At 49.1% G+C, this 26,043-nt stretch overlaps 1 protein-coding gene and 1 pseudogene across 1 annotated transcript; one reads left to right on the forward strand and one right to left on the reverse strand.

The window, feature by feature from the left end:
* Nucleotides 1-4,880, forward strand: part of LOC119942140 — a 31,615-nt pseudogene extending 26,735 nt beyond the window's left edge.
* BRAT1 (BRCA1 associated ATM activator 1) lies at nt 4,534-25,452 on the reverse strand. Its single transcript, XM_038762873.1, has 14 exons — nt 25,393-25,452; nt 19,596-19,739; nt 18,472-18,626; nt 15,067-15,214; nt 13,192-13,564; nt 12,716-12,835; nt 11,699-11,790; nt 10,465-10,577; nt 10,166-10,352; nt 9,785-9,858; nt 8,519-8,621; nt 8,177-8,275; nt 7,694-7,869; nt 4,534-6,052 (listed from the first exon to the last, which is right to left on the reverse strand). Exons 2-14 carry the CDS (start codon nt 19,720-19,722, stop codon nt 5,315-5,317), a joined length of 2,505 nt encoding a protein of 834 aa, XP_038618801.1. The 5' UTR covers nt 19,723-19,739; nt 25,393-25,452; the 3' UTR covers nt 4,534-5,314.
* Nucleotides 25,453-26,043: the final 591 nt, after the last annotated feature.

The raw sequence follows: 26,043 nt of genomic DNA on the forward strand, positions 1-26,043 counted from the left end.
AGCGTGTGGGAGAGTGCAGTGCAACAGCAGATACAGTCCCTGCCCATAACGAGCTCACAAGTCTAGAGCGGGAGACAGACATTAATAAACATAAAGAAGTAAATAAGTTACCGAGGTGTGCTGTAGGGGTGGGAGGGAGGATGAGTGAAGGGAGCAAGTCTGGGCGATGCAGAAGGGAGAAGAGGAGGGCTTAGTCGGGGAAGGCTTCTTGAAAAAGATGTGCCTTCAATAAGGCTTTGAATTGGGGGAGAGCAATTATCTGTCTGATATGAGGAGGGAGGGTGTTCCAGGCCAGAGAGAGAATTTGGGCAAGAGGTCAACAGTGGGATAGATGAGATTGTGGGACAGTGAGAAGGTTGTGCGGGCTGTGTTGTAGTAGGAGAGTAGTGAGGTAATAATAATAATAATAATTGGCATTTGTTAAGCACTTACTATGTGCAAAGCACTGTTCTAAGCGCTGGGGAGGATACAGGGTGATCAGGTTGTCCTGATCACAGTCTTAATCCCCATTTTACAGATGAGGTAACTGAGGCCCAGAGAAGTTAACTGACTCGCCCAAGATCACACAGCAGACATGCGGTGGAGTCGGAATTCAAACCCATGACCTCTGACTCCAAAGCCCGTGCTCTTTCCACTGAGCCACGCTGCTTCTCTGATTAGGAGATTAGGTAGGAGCGGGTCCGGTGATTGAGTGCTTTAAAGCCAGTGGTGAGTAGTTTTTATTTGATGCACAGGTGGATGGGCAACCACTGGAATTTCTTGAGGAGTGGGGAAACAGTCTGAACGTTTTGGAAGGAAAATAATACGGGCAGCGGAGTGGAGTTTGGACTGGAGTGGGGAGAGACAGGAGGCAGGGAGGTCAGCAAGGAGGCTGATACAATAAACAAGGTGGAATAGGATGAGATAATCAGGATGGACACAGTCCCTGCCCCAACATGGGGTTCACAGGTCTAAGTAGGATTTCCTTTGTCCTTTGGGCTGATCATCCCTCCTGTTTCTGCTGTAAGATTTGTATTCTGGTTTGCCACTACTAATGTGACTGGGTTTTTTGGTCCTTATACAGTTCTTGAATTTAGGGGCGATCCTTGTTTAGTGGAGTTGCTTCTGCAAACCACTCCCACTACGAGGTTTGGGATGAGGAGCAGTTAATGTAGTGAAAGGAAAGTTAGGGAGGCAGAGGGAAATATGAGGCATGTTGGGGATTCGGGTAATCAATCAGTGGTATTTACTGAGTACAACAAAACAGAGTTGGTAGACACATTCCCTGCCCACGACAAGATTCAATATGTATTCTCCCTCCGGCTTAGACTGTTAGCCCCGTGTGAGACAAGTACTCTGTCCAACCTGATTATCTTGTGTCTACGCAGTGTGTAGGATAGTGCTTGGCCCATAAGCACTTACCACATTCCATTAGTATCAGTATTATCATCATCAATCGTATTTATTGAGCGCTTACTGTGTGCAGAGCACTGTACTGAGAGCTTGGGAAGTACAAGTTGGCAACATATAGAGACAGTCCCTACCCAACAGTGGGCTCACAGTCTAAAAGGGGGAGACGGAGAATAAAACCAAACATACTAACAAAATAAAATAAATAGAATAGATATGTACAAGTAAAATAGAGTAACAAATATGTACAAACATATATACATATATACAGGTGCTGTGGGGAAGGGAAGGAGGTAAAATGGTGGGGGGGAGAGGGGGACAAGGGGGAGAGGAAGGAAGGGGCTCAGTCTGGGAAGGCCTCCTGGAGGAGGTGAGCTCTCAGTAGGGCTGAGATGGTACATCTCTACCCATTAGGATGGATGTCTAGACTGTCAGCTGTGGGCAGGGAACCTGTCTGCTAACTGTTGTACTTCCCAAGTGCTGACCAGTTGCCATTGTGACAGGATTTTCAGTGTGTAGAACACTGATCTGACTCAGTAAAGGGCACTTTTTGTTCCTATGTGTCTGTCTGGTCTCTCTTTCTCACTGCTGATTCTGATTTAATGGGGCTGAGAGTGTCTTGCACAGGGGGCTGATTGACTGAAAATGGCTTATTTAGGAAACAAGTTAGAGGTAAACGTTTTAAGTGGAAGTTGCTGCTTTCTAGTGGGAGCAGACGTCACTTCATTTCACGACTTTCCCGGAGAGGCCCCTGTAGAATACTGTTTTGTCAGTTTTAACCACCGTTTTCGGTAATTGTCGTCTCCCTTGCGGCCGATAGAACCTTTCATTTTGTTTCCAGCAGCGGTTTCACCAGAGGGGCTGTTTTACTTGAGTTTTGTCCTAAATGTGTGCCATCAGCCTCTGACAAAGTCCCTGAAACCTAGGTCCTGGATTTAAGTACAGATCCTCCTCCAAACAAACCAACAAAAACTCAAGCAACGCTTTGGTATCTTTATTGAAAATCACCTAAACGTTACTGACACCATTTACAATCCCACAGTGAATTTGGTAACTTGGCAGATTCTTGTCCCACAGCCATTGCTCAGAAATCAACCCTTAGCTTGGGTCTCCAGAGACATAAACCATCACGGTGACCACGGTATCGGTCTGTAGTCCCTGGAAAGAGGGAGGACCTCAGCCCCCTGATTGCTCTTCCATAGTTCACAGTTAGACCGGTGGGCATTACTGCTTGAACACAGAGCAGGCCCTGCCTGAAAGGAGACTCTGTTCCAGTCTCCAGTCAATGCATTTTCTCCCCGATTCTGCTCCCCAGGAGGACTGAATCCTGTGTACCTTCACCCGCATCTTTGGGGACGACTCCTATGCCGCGGGATATTATTCTTACATGTGGGCAGAGTTGCCGGCTCAGGACGAGTTTGAGGCCTTCACGGAAGTTGGATTACGAAACCGAGAAAGGCGCGCCAAGGTGGGACGCGGGTACAAAAACTAGGGCGTGAAAGCCGTCGTCTCTGGGCAGTGCCGGAGGCCAACCTCACAAGTGGAAGTAGCAGGAAAAATGATAGCTGTTAGTTCGCAGCAGGGCTTCAGCCTGGGGTGTGAAGACGGTAGAGGCCTGTTATGCAAGATTGCCATCTTCAAAGTACAAAGTGAAAGTTCTCTGGAGATCTAGGTCTTTATCCCTAGGTGAATCAAAGGGGTCCATGGATAGTGTATCTTAAAGATGCTTGATAGCTCCAAGGAAGGTGCTGGGAATGAATAACCTCAATTTCTCTCTCAATATGTAACTGGTAATAATAACTGGTATATTTAAGCGCTTACTAGATGCCAAGCAGTGTACTAAGTGCTGAGGTAGATACAAGATCACCAGGTCAGACAAAGTCTCTGCCCCACCATGGTACTCAAACGTTAAGGAGGTGGGAGAACAGGTATTGATTCTCCATTTTACAGATGAGGAAACTGAGGCACGGAGGTATTAAGTGACTCATCTTGGGGGTGGGAAGGGAGCAACTCTAGTTCATCTGTTGCCTCCTTATAGCTCAGAGGGGAGAGTTAGAAGGGAGCGGGTGGGGTGAGAGTGGTGGTACGTGATCCCGGTTAAACCCGGATACCATTTGGGTGTTATGGGGCACCCCACTTCCTACAACCTCCGTGGCTGGGCCGCACTGGAGCCGGGCACAGTCAGTCTTCCCCACCTTCATGAGCGTGAGGAAAGAATGCATTAGGTTCTTGAGTTGTGGCTTCTACCTGGGGAAGGGAACCCCAACCCTCTACCTATGGCTCAAGACAAAAAACCTATTCCAAGAACAGAAGTAGAGCACAAGGGCCCGTTTTACAATAGTTGGGATTACCCTAAGTACCGCCAACAGCCACTCAAAATGATGTTTCTAGTGTTTTAGAAAGAAGTCTGGCCACATCCACTTTCAGATAGTATAGCAAAGAGGAGAATCTCTACCTGGCTCCCCAAGGACACTGCATCTCTGGTATAGGGTTGCGGGGAGATGGAACATGTAACAACAGCTGAGGGTTAATCCTGGGCCTGGGAAGGGCTGTGGGCAAAGAAGCCCTGCTGCAGCTGTATGGCTTTGCCAACTTTATGCATTTAAATTCAGTACTGCTTTAGAATGCTTATGTCATTGGGGAGGAGACGCCTTTTTTCTCTGAACTCTTTCGAGCTATCCCTACGCCTGGCTCCTAGAGGAAGAGGTGGTCGAAGCCAGATGACTCTGCTCAGATGCTCAGGACTTAGAACAGATAACTAGCTTTGGTTGTGTTATTACTCTGTTTATTTATTTATTTATTTATTTTACTTGTACATTTCTATCCTACTTATTTTATTTTGTTGGTATGTTTGGTTCTGTTCTCTGTCTCCCCCTTTTAGACTGTGAGCCCACTATCGGGTAGGGACTGTCTCTATGTGATGCCAATTTGTACTTCCCAAGCGCTTAGTACAGTGCTCTGCACATAGTAAGCGCTCAATAAATACGATTGATTGATTGATTGATTGATTGATTGTGCTTCATGTGGTGGCTCCCCGCCTCTCCCCCGCAACCCAGATCCCCCCCAGTCCTGAGGAGGGAGGGAGCACTTAGGCTCATTTCTCTGCCCCAAGGGAGTTGTGTTAAATCTGGCTGGAAACAAGGGTTTAATGAACACAAGAACACGATTTAATATTGCCCAATATCAAAGATGCCTGTACTAATCAACAGCATTAATCTGATTTGCTTCTCTACTTCCCAACTCCCTCCGGGGGCTGGAAAAAAAAAAAAAAGAGGACATAGCTTCTTCCAGCTTGCAGTACTACAATGTAACAAAATGAAAGTGTGCTAACGTGCACCTCTGCTCCTAGGTACAGAGATACAGTCCTGAGCTTTTTGGGAGGCAGCACTTCCCCACAGGAGGTATTCCGTAAGTTCAGAGGTCGCGACCCCTCCCCAGATGCACTTCTTCGCACCTATGGCCTTTTATGAGCCCCACACCATTACCCGTGAAGATGAATCTCGATCAAGAAAGTCATCGATGCAAACTGGATCGAGAAGGGCAAGTCTTGTGCTTTTGACAGCAATGCAGTTATACGTAATAAGACCTTATTTTGTTTTCAAAAGAATTATTTCGATGGCAAAAGTCGAAAATTTTTACACTTTGGGATTTTTGCATCTTTCTGGCGTTTTTTTTTAATTCTCTTCCCTTTGGTCCCTGCCTTGGAGGTGCTTCCTTCCTCTTCTGCAGGAAGGTTCAGTTCATGGCTTGTGTAAAGTCTGAGTCTGAAGCTTCCCTGCGGCAGCAGGACGGTGGGCTTACTCCGGGGATCCGGCTGGAGTCCCGCCTCTCCTAGCTGCGAGCAACTGGAACGTGGCTTGCACCTGGCTGTGGGGAGGCTTGACTACTGTTTGCTCAGCATGGGAGAGGCTATTTCCTGCGGTGGTTAATAGCAATCGGCCTCATTTTCCTCATCAGCCCCCATGGTGGCTAACATGTCCTGCAAGAGGGACTGGGGACTTTTCTCGATGTGGTCGCTGCTCTCGGCTAGCGTCCCTCGCAGACCCTCCAGGTCCATCGTCCCCAAGATAGCCAGCACGCCGTCCGGCTCTTGGGGACCAATTCTGGTGGCATCCCCTCCCGCCGGAGCCTGCTCACCCGACCTCCACCCCCTCAAAGTTGCTTCAAGCCAGGCTAAGCCACGGGTGTCCAGAGCTGCGGCTGTGGCTTCCTTCCCTTCGTGGCCTGGCGGGTGGAGAGCCAGTTTCGTTTTCAGGAAGAGGAGGAGATCGCAGGCCTTCCGCGCCACGGGCCTGTCACAGTCACACAAGGCGCCGAACGCAAACTCAAACAGCCTCGCGCGGCAGAGCGGCTGCAGCGAGCGAGCGATCGGGACGGAGGGGACGGCGGAGGATGTCGCGGCGGCATACGGGCAGTCGGCCTCGCGCGGCCCGAGGGTCTGGACGACGAAGACCAGGGCCAGTTCCAGTCCGTGAACTTTAACCTCCCAATCCAAGTCACGGCTCACGATCTGGAGCACCTGGGTAACAAACGGCTCGGCGTCCTTGGCCACGTCAGCGTGGCCTTCCCTCAGCCACTCGGTGAAGACCTGAATCACGGCCCTCCTAGGGAAACCTTCCGAGTCGGCCGAGAGGATGTCCAGGAGCTCCAGCACCAGGTTTTTCTAAAATGAGCAGCGTAAGTTACATTATGAACACGATGCAGGGTACCTGATAGGTCACAAAAAGACCTCCTTGAAGAAACTGGCAGATTCTAGAGAATGATAATAATGGTAGTTGTTGAGCGCTTCCTCTGTGCCAGGCACTGTACTAAGCGCTGGGGTGGATACAAGTAAATCGAGATGGACACAGTCCCTGTCATCATCATCATCAATCGTATTTATTGAGCGCTTACTGTGTGCAGAGCACTGTACTAAGCGCTTGGGAAGAACAAACTGGCAACATATAGAGACAGTCCCTCCCCAACAGTGGGCTCACAGTCTAAAAGGAGCCCACGTGGGGCTCAGAGTCTCGATCCCCGTTTTACAGATGAGGTCCTTTTGAGGCGCAGGTGACTTGCCCAAAGTCACAGCGGACAAGAGGTGGAGCTGGGATTAGAAGCCATGCTCTGTCCACAACCCCAGCATGCTTTCCAGGTGGGCAGGCCGACCCCAAACGCCCTCCTTTACTTCGGGAGCTGCCGCATCCCCCTCCCCGTAAACAGGAACACCACGGGGGCTGAAGGGGAGGGAGACGGGGCGTTTCAAATAAAATGCCGGGGCCAGAGGCTTCTGGTACCCTATTTGTACAAGATCGGGGACAGTCCAGTCAGAGATCGGCTTAGGCTAACAGCCAACCTGGTCGGAGGCCCTGGAGCAGATTCCTGCTAAGTGGTCTGGTTTATAGACAGCAACAGAACAGCCCTGGTACCACCCACTGTCGCTTCCCAGCTGACACTGGCCAGCAACTTAATAATAATGATGGTATTTGTTAAGCACCTACTATGTGCCAAGCACTGTTCTAAGCGCTGGAGTAATAATAATAATGATGGCATTTATTAAGCACTTACTATGTGCAAAGCACTGTTCTAAGCGCTGGGGAGGTTACAAGGCGATCAGGTTGTCCCATGTGGGGCTCACAGTCTCAATCCCCATTTTACAGATGAGGGAACTGAGGCCCAGAGAAGTGAAGTGACTTGCCCAAAGTCACACAGCTGACAATCGGCAGAGCCGGGGTTTGAACCCGTGACCTCTGACTCCAAAGCCCGTGCTCTTCTCCACTGAGCCACGCTGCTTCTCTAATAATGGCATTTATTAAGCGCTTACTATGTGCAAAGCACTGTTCTAAGCGCTGGGAAGGTTACAAGATCAGGTTGTCTCATGGGGGGGCTCACAGCCTTAATCCCCATTTTACAGATGAGGGAACTGAGGCACAGAGAAGTTAAGTGACTTGCCCAAGGTCACACAGCTGACAACTGGCAGAGCTGGGATTCAAACCCCTGACTCCAAAGCCCGTGCTCTTTCCACCGAGCCAAGGTTGGACACAGTCCTGGCACCACACGGGCTCGCAGTCTTAATCCCTATTTTCCAGATGAGGTAACTGAGGCCCAGAGGATTTAAGTGACTTGCCCAAGGTCACCCGGCAGATGTGCGGCGGAGCCGGGATTAGAACCCAGGTCCTTCTGAATCCCAGATCCGCGCTCTATCTACTGGACCGCGCTGCTTCTGCAACGAGGTGAGGAGAAACAAGCGGCCATTCAGCTGGGGTGGGCTGGATGTCTGTGGGCTAGGCGAGGTCTCCCTGTGCTTCGCTTGGATGGCGCTTACCTTTTCATCCTTTCCGAACCCGGTGCCAGTGGGGTTGGAATGCAGGTTTCTGAGGGCCAGCTGCCCCGCGGCGGTCACGGCACTCGCGCGCACGTAACTCTCCGGGTCTCGGAGCAGCGCTTCTGCCAGCTCCGGTACCTCCGAAGACAGGACGGCTTGTCTGAATCCAGCCTGCTCTGTAAATACACAGCCAGCCAGGGGCACAGGGGCTTACTGGGCCACCCGCCCACGCGGCTTCCAACGCAAACAGGCTCTTGACCCTCACGGACACTCCCTCCGGACGGCGGGCTCAGCTGCCCGGAAGCCAAGTTGCGCGGCGGCTGGCCCCGGCATGCAGCTCCGTGGGGCTTGAGGCTAAACCGGGTGAAACCTCAGTCCAAGGGCTGATTTTTCAGAGCGGGCTCAACGTGCACTTCGGGCTAAACGTCCCGCTGCGGAAACGCCACTTGGCATCGAAAGGTTAAACGTCCCCTTGGCACTTACCTCCCCAGTGTTTGGTGAGGTGGGTGAGGAATTCCAGCCCCGAGTCCCTCACCTCCCAGCAAGGGCTGCACAGGCGCTTCTGCAGCACCGGGAAGAGAGCTGCAAGGAGAAGAACCCACGCTGGAGGACGGGATCCTGGGGGTGAGACAGCTCTAGACCCCCGCCAGAACCCTCACCCCTTCCGCCTTTTCGGATCGCCGCCCCTTTAAACCCCACGCCGGCCCAGTCCACACCTCCCGGAATTCAAAGTGGGTGGTACTGGTCAAGCAGGTGGGCTGATATCATTCGGCACTACTCAACTCTGTAGGTCCCGGCCCCACGAACGACGAACCGGTTCTTTACCTCTGAGGAAATGTTGAGTCTGTGGGCAGAGGTTGCTGGAGGAGGAGGTTTCCGACACACTGAGGAGCCATTTGAGTGTGGCTTGAAATGCCTTCTTCAGGACCTAGAAGAGGGGAAAGTGTGGCTGTACCAGAGACTCCAAGGGACATGCTGTTCTGCTGTTTTACGCTGCACTTCCAGGGGCCTCCCCTGTGCAGCTGGTTTTCAGTTGTGGTTTGGAAGTGAAGCGGGGGCTCTCGCTTCCCCTTATAAGCGGAAGGAACTGGATCTGGCAGTGAGGGACGGAAGATCGGAAAGGCAGAGGGAGAATAAATGCCAATTCGTACAAAGCCCACCCAAGTGCCTACAGACAGGTCATTTTTTTCTGAATCAGACCTTAACGTATCCCTTCCCACCTCAAATTCTTACAGCATTTAAGCTCTCCCTCTGTGCTAAACGCTGCGGGAGATACAAGATAATCAGATCCCATGCAATCCCTGCCCCGCACAGGGCTCACAATCCCCGTTTTACAGCGGAGGAAACCGAGCTCCAGGGAGAACAAGTGATTTGCCTAAGGTCTCATGGCCGGCTCGGTGGCTACAACCCGGATCTCCCGTCTCCCAGCCCCGTGCTCTTTCCGGTCGGCCACGCTCCCCGCCGCGTCTTCTGTGAAAATGAGGTGGGGCTGAAGACAATTCTAGAACCTCTGTTCCAGTTTCCTAGCCCAAATGTAGAATCTTTCACTTGGTTTTTTTTCTATTTTGAAACCTTTCCATTTGGCACCAAATGGAAAGCTGTTTCAGCCAAAGATGTTTCAAGAAGCAACAAGGCCAAAAGAGCTGCTGTGCAGTAGTCTTCTGGAGTGAACCCTGGCCCCACAAATTAATGATGCAGAAGACTCTTGGAAACCTATTTCTACTCCCCCCGCCCCTGCCATTTTAATATCCCCCACATGGATATGTAGCTTCAGGACTGCTCTTCAGGGGAATAGTGAATTTATACTATATTCTGCTCTCTATTGCTTCATGGCTCCAGCTTAATTTGCCTTGGAAAACCCAGAAAGGGGTCAACATTAAATCCCCGGTGGCATGTGCTCTTGTACTTTCTTTTCAGAGCTGTTGGTAGGAGAGATTCTTTAACACTAAAGAAGTGTGTTTTGTAGACTGTGTCTGAGTTTGGTCTGCAACTAGTTTGCTCGAGAAAGCTGCCCACATAACCACCCTACCAGAATCCAGAGTTTTCTGGATTCTTTTTCCCCTTAGCTCTGTCCTTATATCCTGCACTTACTGTAGGGCTGGAATCTGGACTCTTGAGGTACACAAGAAGAATGTCAAACACTTGTCTCACCAAATCATTGGGGCCTAAAAGAGACAATTAAGTTAGAAACGGATCAACGGGCCAGATCCTCCCTCCCCCCAATCACACCGTCGTAAGATGGTGCAGTCTTAACCAAGTGCCTTCTCGCACTTCCGATCACTCAGCCCAATTCTTGCTGGCTACCAGATGATAAAAAGCAGAGAAGAAACTCAACAAAAGTCACTTGGGGATCTGTGACTCAGGCGGAGGTAAGGGGTGAGCAAAAGGATTACGTTTGGGTTCAAGTCCAGCAGGGTCACAGAAGAAGGGAGGTGTGTTTAGCCGGGTAATGAAGAGGAAAAGCTCACTTACTTGCTCCCTGAGAAAGAGTTCCCAGGAAATCAAGCGCCGACCTCTGAACTCTGAAGCAACCGATGAGGATCCCACAGAGCCTGCCTCCCACACTGGAAGCTGGGGCTGCTAGGCCACTGCAGAACTGTAAGATTGTCACCGTTGCATTTAGCAAGAGGACCTGAGGCCAGTCCCCTGTCAAGTGGGCCTGAAGTAGGCAGGAGAAAGTTCCTATTAGCGCTTTCTGGCACAAATGTGGATTTTATCGTAAACATGAATCTTTACCCCTTTTTTATGAACCAATTCCCTGAATCTCATACCAGGGGCTGGAGTTCTTCCAGGTGAGCCAGAGTTTGACACAAGAGACCGGCACAAGCTGACTTGGAGGAAAGAAGTGTATCAGTGGGATCACACACAGTCTCATCCAGGAAACCTTGGGTGGGGAGGAAAGGAAAACACCATCAGCTAAGATTGAAAGATGGCCATTGTTCCTGACCCAAAAGAGAAGGCAGAAGTGTACACTGCCCCTGTGAAAAGTACGCCACCCCTTATCATAAAAAGCTTGAGACTAACTTATCTCAAAGAGCATTACCGTCACTGTACCTCAGAGAAGAGGCAGGTACAATCCCTTTGAACAGACCAGGGAATCAACGCACAGATAAAGTAGTTTATCCCAGGTTCTTGTTGAATCAAAAACTGAAATCAGATCTAAAGGAAATATCATTACCAAGTCAAATCAAAGGTCCATCCACCTCCTTACCTTTCTCCACTCCCCTGAAACCTCAAGTGGCTGCCCATCTTCCTCCACCTCAACAGAAACCCCTAACCCTCGACTTTAAGGTGCTCCACAAGTTTCTCCATCTCACACACTTGAAATTATTCTTCATTCCTTTTCCGCTCACCTTCTAACCGTTCCCTCTGCTCACCTGCCCCCTCCTCCTTGCTCACACAATTCCCTGGGCCGGAAACACCCTTCCCAACCACAGCCTTCCCCACCTTCGGGGCCCTCCTAAAATCCCACCTTCTCGGATTCATTCCCAACATCCCCCTGTGGCTTTGTGGCCTTCTGAGAAGAGTATGGGACTGGGAGCCAGGAGACCTACCTGCTGTGTGACCTCAGGCAAGTCACTTCACTTGGCTGGGCCTTGATTTCCTCATCTGTAAATTGAGGGTCACTCTCCCTCATCAGACTGGATGTACCCCCATGGAGTACAGGGACTCTGTCGGATCTGTTAATATTGCATCTTCCCCAGGGCTTAGTACATAAACTTGGTGCCAGTGCTTTGCACGTGTTAAGTGCTTCAATACCACAATTATCATTATTAGCCCAAAGGCTTTCCAGCAGCACTTCTGAAAGTATGCCCTTCTCAATATGCATGTAATGTAACCTGAATGATATGGTCTGGCTTGTTCTGATATTTCAAATTCCACGACATTGCGTTTCCCCCAAATCTTTCCCATTATCTGCCAGTCTGCCATTGCGGTGCATTTTTTGCCCTTCTGGCTACATCTGCCTCCCAGAGTATTCTATGTCCGCTTCCCCTCAGAGCATACCTGAGTAACCAGACGGCTGAGCGGTGGCTTTCAAAACACAGGCCAGTGGCTGAAGGAGGACACTAAGGGCTTGGCTCTTCAATGACGATGGGCTTTCAGAAACAAAACGACAACTAAAAATATACTCTGTCACCGACCGTTGAATGAATGACCTCGGAACAATTTGGTATTACAGAACGGGAAGGGTCCTGAAGAAATTATCTGGTTCACCCCAGGTTAGTAAATGCCTAAACCACCCAAGACTGATGACCTAGTGTGACCGAGTGGAAAGGGCCTGGGCCCAAGAGTCAGAGGAACTGAGTTCTAACCCTGGCTCTGCCACTTGCCTGCTATCTGATTTTGGACAATTTACTTGGCATTCCCGTGCCTGTTTCCTCATCTGTACAATGGGGGTGAAGTATCTGTTCTCCCACCCCATTAGACTGAGCCCCATATAGACAGGGACTGTATCCCTGCCTGATCACCCCACCTCTATCCCAACACCTAGTGCAGTGCTTGGCACAAAGCGAACCCTAAACAAATGCCACAATTATTATTATTGTTTTTAAGCCCTCCTGGAATGGAGGGCTCCCTCCACAACCAGTCCAAGACACTGTCCTTATAAGTAAAACCTTCTTCCTAAGTCTAGCCAAACACTTTCCATTTATTGTTGTTCACACCTCCGAAGAGATGCAGAACACCTTGTCAGCTTCCTCCTTGTGATGACACTTTATGTACTTCATTAGACTTGTCATCCTTTAAGTTTTCTCTTGTTGAAGTTAGAAATCCCTTCCTCCAGCACTTCCCAGAGAGGATGAATTTTCTGGTCTTTTGATTTACTTTTGTCGCTCATCCTTGGATTACTTAAATGTGAAAATTCCCCGTCACCTTCCCGAAATTCGTTGTCTGAGGGAGAGTGCAAACTCTGTCACGCTTCCCACTAAAGCAGGAGTGGTCACTCTCTAGACCCTGGATTCGCACTGTGAGGAACTCCGTTAGATAAAAGGATATAAGAAGAATAAACCACATAATCATTACCACTCTTTGAGGTTCAGGATCCCTAATGCCAACGGTCCCGCTTGTGTGGGGTGTAAACGGCTCAGGGCTCGTGTTGCCGATGGCCACAGGTCACATTCTGAGTGACTAAACACAGGAGAGCTGCAAGGAGAGAAAGAGAGGAGAGCCTAACTCATTCTCTCTCTACAGAGATGAGTAAAACACATTTTTTTTAAAATCTCCTGTATCCAGAGATCCTTATTTTGAATGGATAAAAAGTATTTCAATTTTCGAGCCAGAGCTTTCAATTATGTTCACTTAAAAAAAAAATTTGGAAGTTTCATTTTCTGGCAGGTTTTTTCTGAGGTTACCACCTCAGCCTAGAGCTTCCTGCTGAAGATGCCCAGGTGAGGGTGGTTCACTAGCTGAAGCTCACGGGGGTGGGTTCGGCCGCTGCAACTGGTCAATTTTAATCGTATTTACGAGGGCCCGGGGTGCCTAACTCTTAAAGCTTTTACCGTGCCACGCTAAGGAACAGATCCACCAGAGAATGAGGGGCTGGGGGAGGCTGTTTCTCCAGCAGAGACACCACCAGTGGATTCATCCTCAACCACAGTACTTCCGTCCATGGATCGTGACAGCGCCCAAACATCGTGCTTAGCATATTCAACGCTTGTGTGATCCGGGACGAAGCGCTGGAGCGTAGCGATTCTTCTACGTGACCCGTGATCATCTGAACGCATACTGGCCAGTCGGCGTCTTGCTGGCTGGGAGGTTCGGATGTTGCTGACTGCATGGAGAAGCCCAGGATGTGAACTAGAAGCTGACTGGCAGCTGAAGCAACAAAAAGGCTGGGATCTCCCTGCAATGAGAAGATCACGTCGATTGCGCCTGAGTGCAAGGCAAGAGGGGAGGAGGGAGGAGGAAAAAAAAACAACAAAGAAAAACAAGAGAATGTTAAACTGAAACCAATAAATAGGGTCCTAATCTCTGGCTTCTCTGTGAAAACTGGAGGCATAAATACTGGAATTACTGGGTTAAAAAGGGAAAGAAAAGCATTTCAACAATATAAACAGCACAAGATAGGTGGAGAACCAAATTGTTAATTAATGATGCAATTTCTCATGTACCCACATACTGCCATTACCTCGAGAAGTGGCAGCCTAGGAATTTTATAACACCTTGGATTTCTACTTTGAAATCCTAAAGTTTATACAATTTGATTGTTTTATACAACTGTCCTAATTCTGCTCTACGGAGGCAATCCACTTCACTACCTTTCCGGATCTTGCCATCGACTATTGTTTGACTCTAAATTTTTCATTGGGAAACCCCTTCTCCCTCATCCTACTCTTGGGAGTGAATGGCCGTTTCCTTTTCTCCCACAACGCTCCCAGCCTCCTGCAGCCGAGTCCAGGTATCCCAGCGTCTTAAAGACACCTGGAGTGTCTTTGGCGTGGGTGGGCCAAAAATAAGGCCCAGAGGTCCCATCTGGCTACCATTTCAGTACAAAAGAATTAGCAGACACGTTCCCTGTCCATAACGAGCTTACAGTCTAGAGTCTAAGTATCGTCAGATACTTAGGTAATGTTTTGCACATCACATTCCTTTTTACTGCTAAATACGTTCAACAGAAGCAGTGTGGCCTAGTGAAGAGAGTAGCTCTTCCTCTCCCCCTCCCCTTCCTTCCTCTCCCCCTCGTCCCCCTCTCCATCCCCCCCATCTTACCTCCTTCCCTTCCCCACAGCACCTGTATATATGTTTGTACATATTTTTTACTCTATTTATTTATTTTATTTGTACCTATCTATTCTATTTATTTTATTTTGTTAGTATGTTTGGTTTTGTTCTCTGTCTCCCCCTTTTAGACTGTGAGCCCACTGTTGGGTAGGGACTGTCTCTATATGTTGCCAATTTGGACTTCCCAAGCGCTTAGTGCAGTGCTCTGCACACAGTAAGCGCTCAATAAATATGATTGATGATGATGATGATGACAAGCCTGGGCGTCAGAGGACCTGGGTTCTAATCTCAGCTCTGCTAACTGCTTGCTGTGTGATCTTGGGTAAGTCACCTGGCTTCTCTGGGCCTCAATTTCCTCTCAGCTGTAAAAAGGGGATTAAATACCTGTTCTCCCTCCTTCTTGGACTGTGAACCCCTTGCGAGACGGGGACTGTGTCCGACCTAATTAACTTGCACCTACCCCAGCGCTTCCAACGGTGTTTGACCCCTCGAACGCGCTTAATCCCATAGAACTAGGTGTACGGCCCTCCGCTAATTACTACAACTCATGCAGCGCCCTTCCAGTTCAAACAGCCGTCCTCTCACGAGCCGCTCGCTCTCGGGGACACGACCGGACCCCACTTCAAGCTCTCAAGGAGCGACGGCGGACTCACCAGAGTCGCAGAGGAAAGGCAGGGCGCTGGGATGCCGGACCATGCTGCGCACGCCTTGAATCCAGCCGCTGCGGACGGAGGGGTCATCCCAGGCGGGCCTGCCGAGCGGCCCCGGCGCTCCGAAGAGGCTGACGAGCAGGTCCCCCTGCTGACTCGAAAACCGGAGCAAAGACGAGACGGTCAGCCCCGAAATCGCAGGAGCATGCGCGAAATTGAGGTGTGGCCCCTTGACAACCTGCTGGCTTCAGCAACCCCGAAAACTGTCTTTATCGTGGCTGAGAGAACACAAATGCACCTCTCACTCTGAAGAGGAGCACCTCATGGGACAACCTGATCACCTTGTATCCCCCCCAGCGCTTAGAACAGTGCTTCATATATAGTAAACGTAAACATTACATAGTATAGTAAACATACTGTACTATGAACTAGGAAGACTGTGAGCCCCCCGTGGGACAATCTGATCACCTGGTACCTCCCCCAGCGCTTAGAACAGTGCTTTGCACATAGTAAGCGCTTAATAAATGCCATCATCATCATCATCATCATCACCTATTTACACAAACCAAACTGCAAACTGCCCTTCCACGGCTAACTTTACCTTCTTACAGGTAGAGAGAAGCTTTGGGGAAGGGAACTATAAAGTGCGTTAAACTTCACTGCAAAACAGCCATTCCCTCAGATGTATATAATGATAATGCTCACCTCCTCCAGGAGGCCTTCCCAGACTGAGCCCCTTCCTTCCTCTCCCCCTCGTCCCCCTCTCCATCCCTCCATCTTACCTCCTTCCCTTCCCCACAGCACCTGTATATATGTATATATGTTTGTACATATTTATTACTCTATTTTACGTGTACATATCTAGTCTATTTTATTTTGTTAGTATGTTTGGTTTTGTTCTCTGTCTCCCCCTTTTAGACTGTGAGCCCACTGTTGGGTAGGGACTGTCTCTATATGTTGCCAACTTGGACTTCCCAAGCGCTTAGTCCAGTGCTCTGCACACGGTAAGCGCTCAATAAATACGATTGATGATGATGATAATGATGATGGTATTTGTTAACCGCTTACTATGTGCCAAACACTGTTCTAAGCACTGGGGTAGATACGAGACTAGCAGGTTGTCCCACGTGGGGTTCACAGTCTCCATCCCCATTTTACAGATGAGGTAACTGAGGGCACAGAGAAGTTAAGTGACTTGCCCAAAGGCACACAGCTGACAAGTGGCAGAGCTAGGATTAGAACTCAAGACCTCCGACTCCCAAGCCCACGCTCTTTCCACTATGTCACGCTGCTTTTACATCTATCTCCATTATAGGTTGTGCTTCTAAGATAATGTTTTGCACATCACATTCCTTTTCTTTTCTTCAAAGCACATGTCCTTTACTTAATGATGAAGGATTAAATGTGATGGCTAAACTACACAGGGGCATCTGTAATAATAACGGACACGAAAGATCTACGAACACTTCTCTACACTATGCTTGGATGTCCAAGCCCTGATGGGTTAATGGAACTTGAAGAAGGGTACCCAAGTGGCCTTTTCCTTCCCTTAAATTGTTCGTATTAATATCAGTTGATATTTGATAATTAATGAATATCAATTGAACAACTGTTCATTGTTTCACCCCTATTCGGGGATCCAATCTAGAAACTGGGCTGTGGGGCAGAGGAATTCTGCGATTCTGATTAATTTAGGTGACCTAATACATCCATTGTCTCTAACAATGGCATCTACCCCAAATGCCAAAATGACTATTAAGAGAGATTATAGGCCCTACATGAAGAAAGAAATGAGCAGATGCTGGAAATTACAAATTAAGGGTTGGGTCAAACCTAGTGAACAACAGGATTAGGGTTGCTGTCAACTTTGATGAACTGAAGCTATCAGGAGGGCTGCCTGTACTACTCTATTCTATCAAGTCCTGGAAAGGGAATCTTTCTCAGCCTACCCCTTTTAAAAGACACTAACAATAATTGGGGCATTTGTTAAATGCTTACTATGTCCAGTGTTCAAATCCCCGCTCCGCCAATTGTCAGCTGTGTGACTTTGGGCAAATCACTGAGCTTCTCTGTGCCTCAGTTCCCTCATCTGTAAAATGGGGATTAAGACTGTGAGCCCCCCGTGGGACAACCCGATCACCTTGTATCCTCCCCAGGGCTTAGAACACTGCTTTGCACATAGTAAGCACCATTATTATTATGTGCCAAGCACTGTACTAAGCACCAGGGTAGATACAAAACAATCAGATCAGACAACACGGTCTCAGTCTTACCCACGGGGTTCAAAATGTAAGAGTGAGGGAGAACAGGTATTGAATTCTCATTCTGCAGATGGGGAAACAGAGGCACAGAGAAATGAAGTGACCTGCCCAGGGTCATTCAGCAGGCAAGTGGCAGAGTAGGGATTAGAGAAGCAGCATGGCTCAGTGGAAAGAGCCCGGGCTTTGGAGTCAGAGATCAGGGGTTCGAATCCCAGCTCCGCCACATGTCTGCTGTGTGACCTTGGGCAAGTCACTTCACTTCTCTGGGCCTCAGTTACCTCATCTGTAAAATGGGGATTAAGACTGGGAGCCCCCCGTGGGACAACCTGATCCCCTTGTAACCTCCCCAGCGCTTAGAACAGTGCTTTGCACATAGTAAGCGCTTAATAGATGTCATTATTATTATTATTATTACTCAAGCCCTCTGACACTCAAGCCCCCTTTCCACTAGACCACGCTGCTTTTAATCCCATTTTTGAAGCTCTCCTCCCTCCCAAACCAGAGGCTCTACAGATGGTTTCTGATCCCCACACCACTGGTCACAAACTACCGTTAATTTCTCTAAAAGCGTCTCCGTCCGGATTCTGAAGTCCTCATTTCTCTAACCGACACCATTTGGAAGAGGTGCAGGGACTTAATGAGAGATGGGTGCGACACACCTCATCGATAAGCTCGTCCTCTAGACTGAACGCTCGTTGTGGGCACGGAATGTGTCCGTTTATTGTTGTAGCGTACTCTCCCAAGCACTTAATACAGAGCTTTGCATACAGTAAGCACTCTAAATGCGACTGCATAAATGAATGATGTCCTTTTCTTTATTTATTCCATCTCCCTTCCTCCCCCCACCGCCAACCCCCTGCATCGGAATCCCTTTGGTTCCAGCAGTCACACTGGACACGTTCGATGCCAGTTCCCCCCAAATCCCTTTTGGGAAATACGTCTTTCCCACTTACAAACTCAGAATCCCTGTGCTGTGGGAAACCTGAGTTTAGAAGCCCTGTTTTAAATCAGGTGCTTTGCTGGTCACACTGGTCTGGTCTATGAAGTTCTTGAGGACATGGATCATAACGGTGTTTCAATCAGGACAGACTACTGATTGGATCGGATTGTGCGATCGTATGGCATGCCCAAAGGTCCAGAAACTCACCTGAAAGTATTGGAAACAGCTCTCTGAGGCCGCAAACATCCCTGCGAGCCGCAGACTGAACGAGAGGATGCTGCACCTCGCATCCTGTTGTTTCAGCACATGGAGAAGCAGCTCTGTTAGGCACGGGTTCTCTTGCAACACCACCAGGCTAGATTCTGCGGAAGAAACATCAGTCACGGGATGGGATCACACCCAACCTCCCTCTCGGAGCTCTTCTTTGGCTTGCGACGTTAAGGCCCTGCTGAGAGCTCACCTCCTCCAGGAGGCCTTCCCAGACTGAGCCCCTTCCCTCCTCTCCCCCTCATCCCCCTCTCCATCCCCCCATCTTACCTCCTTCCCTTCCCCACAGCACCTGTATATATGTATATATGGTTGTACATATTTATTACTCTATTTATTTATTTATTTATTTTACTTGTACATTTCTATCCTATTTATTTTATTTTGTTGTATGTTTGGTTCTGTTCTCTGTCTCCCCCTTTTAGACTGTGAGCCCACTGTTGGGTAGGGACTGTCTCTATGCGTTGCCAATTTGTACTTCCCAGGCGCTCTGCACATAGTAAGTGCTCAATAAATACGATTGATTGATTGATTGATTGATAGCAAGTCTATCCACAACTGGATTCGTCACCTTCGACAAACTGAAAAGGAGTCCGGCGAGCATTTCGTTTCTGTCCCACAGATTCAGCTGCTTCTGCCGAACTGCTTGGAATCACCCCCGGTGCAGCGTCCACATTCATTCATTTATTTCAACCCACTCACAACTCTCTAAATACTCCTGTAGCGGCAAAATCAGCGGCTCACCGATCAATCATATTTATTGAGCGCTTACTATGTGCAGAGCACTGTACTAAGCGCTTGGGGAGCACAAATTGGCAACATATAGAGACAGTCCCTACCCAACGGTGGGCTCACAGTCTAAAAGGGGGAGACAGAGAACAAAACCAAACGTACTAACAAAATGAAATAAATAGAATAGATATGTACAAATAATAGAGCAATAAATGTGCACAAACATATATACATACATACAGGTGCTGTGGGGAAGGGAAGGAGGTAAGAAGGGGGGGATGGAGAGGGGGACGAGGGGGAGAGGAACAAGAGACAGCCAACCCCAAAGTTACCTGCTTCTAATACTGTTTTAAACCAGTCCAGTAGTTTCTCCAAGCAAGTGTCATCTGCCCCAGGCCACCTTGGATCCGCAAGAACGGAACACACGTGAGGTAAAAGTCGGGCGCATTCGATGTCCATGATGTGTACGACGGTCCCTGGTAATGAAAGGAGACAAACAGATCCTTCCACCTGAATACCGAAGCAAGACAAGCACATCTATCGATCGGAAAACCGCGCAGGACCCTCTCAACAACGGTGTAATTTAGATTTACTCTGCGAGCCCCGGGCGAGGCAGACCTTATTAACTTGCACCTACCCCAGCGCTTAGAACAGTGTTTGACATATGGTAAAAATGCTTAACGAATGCCATAAAAAGACACGGCATAAATTCAGGTTGTTCTACTAGTGGGACCTTCCAATTTACAGGAGCTGGTTTGATCTGTGGTTTGATCTTTGATCCTTTTAGACTGTGAGCCCACTGTTGGGTAGGGACTGTCTCTATACGTTGCCAATTTGTACTTCCCAAGCGCTTAGTACAGTGCTCTGCACACAGTAAGCGCTCAATAAATACGATTGATGATGATGATGATGATCTGTGGGCGATAGATCCGAGACATTTTCCTAAACTCCTCCCTCAAATGATGAAAATCCGGGCGGGAGCTCGTCGTCTACTAGTGGGACCTTCCAATTTACGGGAGCTGGTTTGATCTTTGGTTTGATCTTTGATCCTTTTAGACTGTGAGCCCACTGTTGGGTAGGGACTGTCTCTATACGTTGCCAATTTGTACTTCCCAAGCGCTTAGTACAGTGCTCTGCACACAGTAAGCGCTCAATAAATACGATTGATGATGATGATGATGATCTGTGGGCGATAGATCCGAGGCATTTCCCTAAACTCCTCCCCAAATGATGAAAATCCGGGCGGGAGCTCGTCGTCTACTAGTGGGACCTTCCAATTTACGGGAGCTGGTTTGATCTTTGGTTTGATCTTTGATCCTTTTAGACTGTGAGCCCACTGTCGGGTAGGGACTGTCTCTATACGTTGCCAATTTGTACTTCCCAAGCGCTTAGCACGGTGCTCTGCACATAGTAAGCGCTCAATAAATACGATTGATGATGATGATGATGATCTGTGGGCGATAGATCCGAGGCATTTCCCTAAACTCTCCCCAAATGATGAAAATCCCCGGCCCCCTGTCCTGTTGGGCGGGAGCTCGTCGAATTTCTACCAGTCCATTAGGTGATTAGTTCAGTGCTGGGCACATAGTAAGCGCTTAAATACCGCGATAATAACTATTGTGATTGAGTGCTGGTCAAAAAGCCTGGGAAATGGAAGGGCTTCATCAGTAAATCAATCGTCCAGCGGTATTTATCGAGAGCCCGCTGTGCCCCAAGCACTGTACTGAGCACTTGGGAGCGTTCGATATATAATGGAGATGAGAAGCAGCAAGGCATCGCTTAGTACAGTGCTCTGCACATAGTAAGCGCTAAATAAATACGATTGATGATGACAGAGAGCCTGCTTGGGAGTCAGAAGGTCATGGGTTCTAATCCCAGCTCCGCCACTTGTCTGCTGTGTGACCTTGGGCAAGTCACTTCACTTCTCTGTGCCTCAGTGACCTCGTCTGGAAAATGGGGGTCGAGGCTTGGGAGCCCCATGTGAGACAGGGACCGTGTCCAACCCGACTTGCTTGTACAGCGCTTAGTACAGTGCCTGGCACATAGTAAGCGCTTAACAAGTACCATTCGAAGAAAACAAACAAAATACGGTGGGAGGGCCTTATCAGTACAGTGCTTTGCCCATCTACTATCTACAGAGCCTGGGTCCTGCAAGTGCTTCACTCAATCGTATTTATTGAGCGCTTACTGTGTGCCAAGCACTGTACTAAGCGCTTGGAAAGTACAATTGGGCAACAGAGATTCAGATGGGAAAATATTCTGTCGAGTGAGTGGTGTCCCTTCCTCGTAGATGATTAGCAATAAATACAATTGAATGAATCCATCTTTCAGGGCACTGTACTAAGCGCTTGGGAGAGCCCAATAGATAACAGAGTTGGTAATAATAATAATAATGGCATTTATTAAGCGCTTACTATGTGCAAGGCACTGTTCTAAGCAGACACGTGTCACTGCCCACAGGAGCAGAACCTGTGAGAAGCAGCCTGTCTTAGTGGAAAGAGCAGGGGCTCGGGAGTCAGAGGTCTTGGGTTCTAATCCCGGCTCTGCCACTTGTCAGCTGTGTGACTCTGGGCAAGTCACTTCACTTCTCTGTGCCTCAGTTCCCTCATCTGTAAAATGGGGATTAAGACTGTGAGCCCCACGTGGGACAACCTGATCACCTTGTATCTACCCTAGCGCTTTCTAGACTGAGCGCCCATTGTTGGGTAGGGACTGCCTGTATCCGTTGCCAAATTGTAAAGATAATGATAATGATGGCATTTGTTAAGCGCTTACTATGTGCCAAGCACTGTTCTAAGCGCTGGGTGGGGGGATACAAGGTGATCAGGTTGTCCCAGGTGGGGCTCACAGTCTTAATCCCCATTTTCCAGATGAGGTCACTGAGGCTCAGAGAAGTGAAGTGACTTTCCCAAAGTCACACAGCTGACAATCAATCGTATTTATTGAGCGCTTACTGTGTGCAGAGCACTGGACTAAGCGCTTGGGAAGTACAAGCTGGCAACATATAGAGACAGTCCCTACCCAACAGTGGGCTCAAGCGACGGAAACGGAATTAGAACCCATGCCCTCTGACTTCCAAGGCCATGCTATTTTCACTGAGCCACGCCGCTTCTCTAATTGTACTCTCCAGGCGCTTAGTACAGTGCTCTGTACACAGTAAGCGCTCAATAAATAGGATTGAGTGAATGAACGAACCCCTCTGGCCCTGTGGGGTGGGGAGGTCTGTCTGCGGCCTGGCTGGGCACCAGGGAGGGAGAGCGATGGTTCCCTGTGGGGCTGGGCCAAGTCATCAAGGCTTGGTGCCTAACGTGAGCAGGGGCAGCGGGGCTCAGTGGAAAGCGCCCGGGCTTTGGAGTCACAGGTCGTGGGTTCAAATGCCGCCTCCGCCAACTGTCAGCTGTGTGACTTTGGGCAAGTCACTTCACTTCTCTGGGCCTCAGTACCCTCATCTGCAAAACGGGGATTAAGACTGTGAGCCCCACGTGGAACAACCTGATCACCTTGTATCCTCCCCAGTGCTTAGAACAGTGCTTCGCACATAGTAAGCGCTTAACAAATGCCATCATTATTATTATTATTAAAGTGGGGATAAAGACTGTGAGCCCCACGTGGGCCAACCTGATCATCTTGCATCCGTCCCAGTGCTTAGCACAGTGCTTGGCACATAGTACAGCGTGGCTCAGTGGAAAGAGCCCGGGCTTTGGAGTCAGAGGTCGTGGGTTCAAATCTTGGCTCTGCCAACTGTCAGCTGTGTGACTTTGGACAAGTCACTTCACTTCTCTGGGCCTCAGTTACCTCAGCTGTAAAATGGGGATTAAAACTGTGAGCCTCCCATGGGACAACCTGATCACCTTGTAACCTCCCCAGCGCTTAGAACAGTGCTTCACACGTAGTAAGTGCTTAACAAATACCATCATTATTATTATTATTATTCGTAGTAGTAGTAGTAGTAGTAAGTGCTTAACAAATGCCATCATTATTATTATCCTCTGTGCCTCAGTTTGCTCCTCTGTCAAATGGGGATGACGACTATGAGCCCCACGTGGGACAACCTGATCACCTTGCATCCTCCCCAGCGCTTACAACAGTGCTTGGCCTATAGTAAGTGCTTAACAAATGCCATCATCATTATTATTATTCTCTGGGCCTCAGTGACCTCATCTGTAAAATGGGGATGAAGACTATGAACCCCCCGTGGGACAACCTGATCACCTTGCAACCTCCCCAGCGCTTGGAACAGTACTTGGCACATAGTAAGTGCTTAACAAATCCCATTATTATTATTATTACTATTCTCTGGGCCTCAGTGACCTCACCTGTGAAGACTGGGAGCCCCATGTGGGACAACCTGATCACCCTGCATCCTCCCCAGCGCTTAGAACAGTGCTTGGCACGTAGTAAGCGCTTAACAAATGCCATTATTATTATTATTACTATTCTCTGGGCCTCAGTGACTTCATCTGTGAAGACTGTGCGCGCCACGTGGGACAACCTGATCACCCTGCATCCTCCCCAGCGCTTACAACAGTGCTTGGCACCTAGTAAGCGCTTAACAAATGCCATTATTATTATTACTATTCTCTGGGCCTCAGTGACCTCATCTGTGCATCCTCCCCAGTGCTTACAACAGTGCTTGGCACCTACTAAGCGCTTAACAAATGCCATTATTATTACTATTCTCTGGGCCTCAGTGACCTCATCTGTGCATCCTCCCCAGCGCTTACAACAGTGCTTGGCACCTACTAAGCGCTTAACAAATGCCATTATTATTACTATTCTCTGGGCCTCAGCGACCTCATCTGTGCATCCTCCCCAGCGCTTAGAACAGTGCTGGGCACCTAGTAAGCGCTTAAGAAATGCCACCATTATTATTATTATTACTATTCTCTAGGCCTCAGTGACTTCATCTGTGAAGACTGGGCACCCCACATGGGACAACCTGATCACCCTGCATCCTCCCCAGCGCTTACAACAGTGCTTGGCACCTAATAAGCGCTTAACATTTGCCATTATTATTACTATTCTCTGGGCCTCAGTGACCTCATCTGTGCATCCTCCCCAGCGCTTACAACAGTGCTGGGCACCTAGTAAGCGCTTAACAAATGCCATTATTATTATTATTATTATTATTATTATTATTATTATTATTACTATTCTCTGGGCCTCAGTGACTTCATCTGTGAAGACTGTGAGCCCCATGTGGGACAACCTGATCACCCTGCATCCTCCCCAGCACTTACAACAGTGCTTGGTACCTAGTAAGCGCTTAACAAATGCCATTATTATTACTCTTCTCTGGGCCTCAGCGACCTCATCTGTGCATCCTCCCCAGCGCTTAGAACAGTGCTGGGCACCTAGTAAGCGCTTAACAAATACCATCATTATTACTCTTCTCTGGGCCTCAGTGACCTCATCTGTGCATCCTCCCCAGCACTTAGAACAGTGCTGGGCACCTAGTAAGCGCTTAACAAATGCCACCATTATTACTATCATTACTATTCTCTGGGCCTCAGTGACCTCATCTGTGCATCCTCCCCAGCGCTTAGAACAGTGCTGGGCACCTAGTAAGCGCTTAACAAATGCCACCATTATTATTATTATTACTCTTCTCTGGGCCTCAGTGACTTCATCTGTGAAGACTGTGGGCGCCACGTGGGACAACCCGATCACCCTGCATCCTCCCCAGCGCTTAGAACAGTGCTTGGCACCTAGTAAGCGCTTAACAAATGCCATTATTATTATTATTATTACTATTCTCTAGGCCTCAGTGACCTCATCTGTCCAATGGGGATGAAGACTGTGGGCGCCACGTGGGCCAACCTGATCACCCTGCATCCTCCCCAGCGCTTAGAACAGTGCTTGGCACCTAGTAAGCGCTTAACAAATGCCAGTATTATTATTATTATTATTATTACTATTCTCTAGGCCTCAGTGACCTCATCTGTCCAATGGGGATGAAGACTGTGGGCGCCACGTGGGCCAACCTGATCACCCTGCATCCTCCCCAGCGCTTAGAGCAGTGCTGGGCACGTAGTGAGCGCCTTTTTGGGGGGGGGCGTCCACCCCAGTGCTGTCCTGGGCCCACCCCCCGGCCCCCGGAGGAGTTGTGGGGCTCGTCCCGCTGCTCACCCCCGCCTCGGAGCCGGGGCCGGGCGGGGAATCGGGATCGGGAATGGGATAGGGAAAAGGATTGGGAATGGGGAGAGGGATGGAAGCGGCCCCTCGGTGCTGTCCCCAGCGCTCCGCCCAAACCATCTCCCACCAAGGGACGCCACCCCCTCCACCAACTACATCCCCCCCCTCCTCCCCCGCCAAATCCGATTCTATAGATGGAGAACGATTTATCCATCATTTATAACGACTTCTCATCCATTTATTGGAAATCTGCATCCCAGTTTTCCCACTTTTAACCGCCTCTCTCGGAAAGATCCCCCCCCCTCCGCCGGACGGACCCTAATGGAACAGGCCGAGATCCCCCCCCCACTCCCGGCGCAGTGGGATTGCGCGGCGCGGGGCGCTCTGATTGGTGCGTGGGCCCGTCAATCAGGCGGACGGCCAATCAGCGCGCCTCATGTATTCCCGCCTTACTAGTCAGTCAATCATTCATTCAATCGTCTTTATTGAGCGCTTACTGTGGGCAGAGCACTGTACTAAGCGCTTGGGAAGTAGTTTGCAACATTCATTCATTCAGTCGTATGTATTGAGCGCTTACTGTGTGCAGAGCACTCTACTAAGCGCTTGGGAAGTAGTTGGCAACATTCATTCATTCATTCAATCATA

The sequence above is a fragment of the Tachyglossus aculeatus genome, chromosome 21 (assembly GCF_015852505.1).
Source record: "Tachyglossus aculeatus isolate mTacAcu1 chromosome 21, mTacAcu1.pri, whole genome shotgun sequence".
Taxonomy (NCBI): Eukaryota; Metazoa; Chordata; class Mammalia; order Monotremata; family Tachyglossidae; genus Tachyglossus; species Tachyglossus aculeatus.

Excerpts from the sequence above, each read along its gene's own strand:
- BRAT1 (XM_038762873.1), bottom strand. The coding sequence starts at position 19,722 with ATGGACATCGAATGCGCCCGACTTTTACCTCACGTGTGTTCCGTTCTT. Across the intron at positions 15,215-18,471 it reads GCTGTTTCCAATACTTTCAG|CAGGGGGACCTGCTCGTCAG; the intron begins GTGAGTTTCTGG and ends TTTTCGAGTCAG. Across the intron at positions 12,836-13,191 it reads CTGTTCCTTAGCGTGGCACG|CTCTCCTGTGTTTAGTCACT; the intron begins GTAAAAGCTTTA and ends CTCTCCTTGCAG.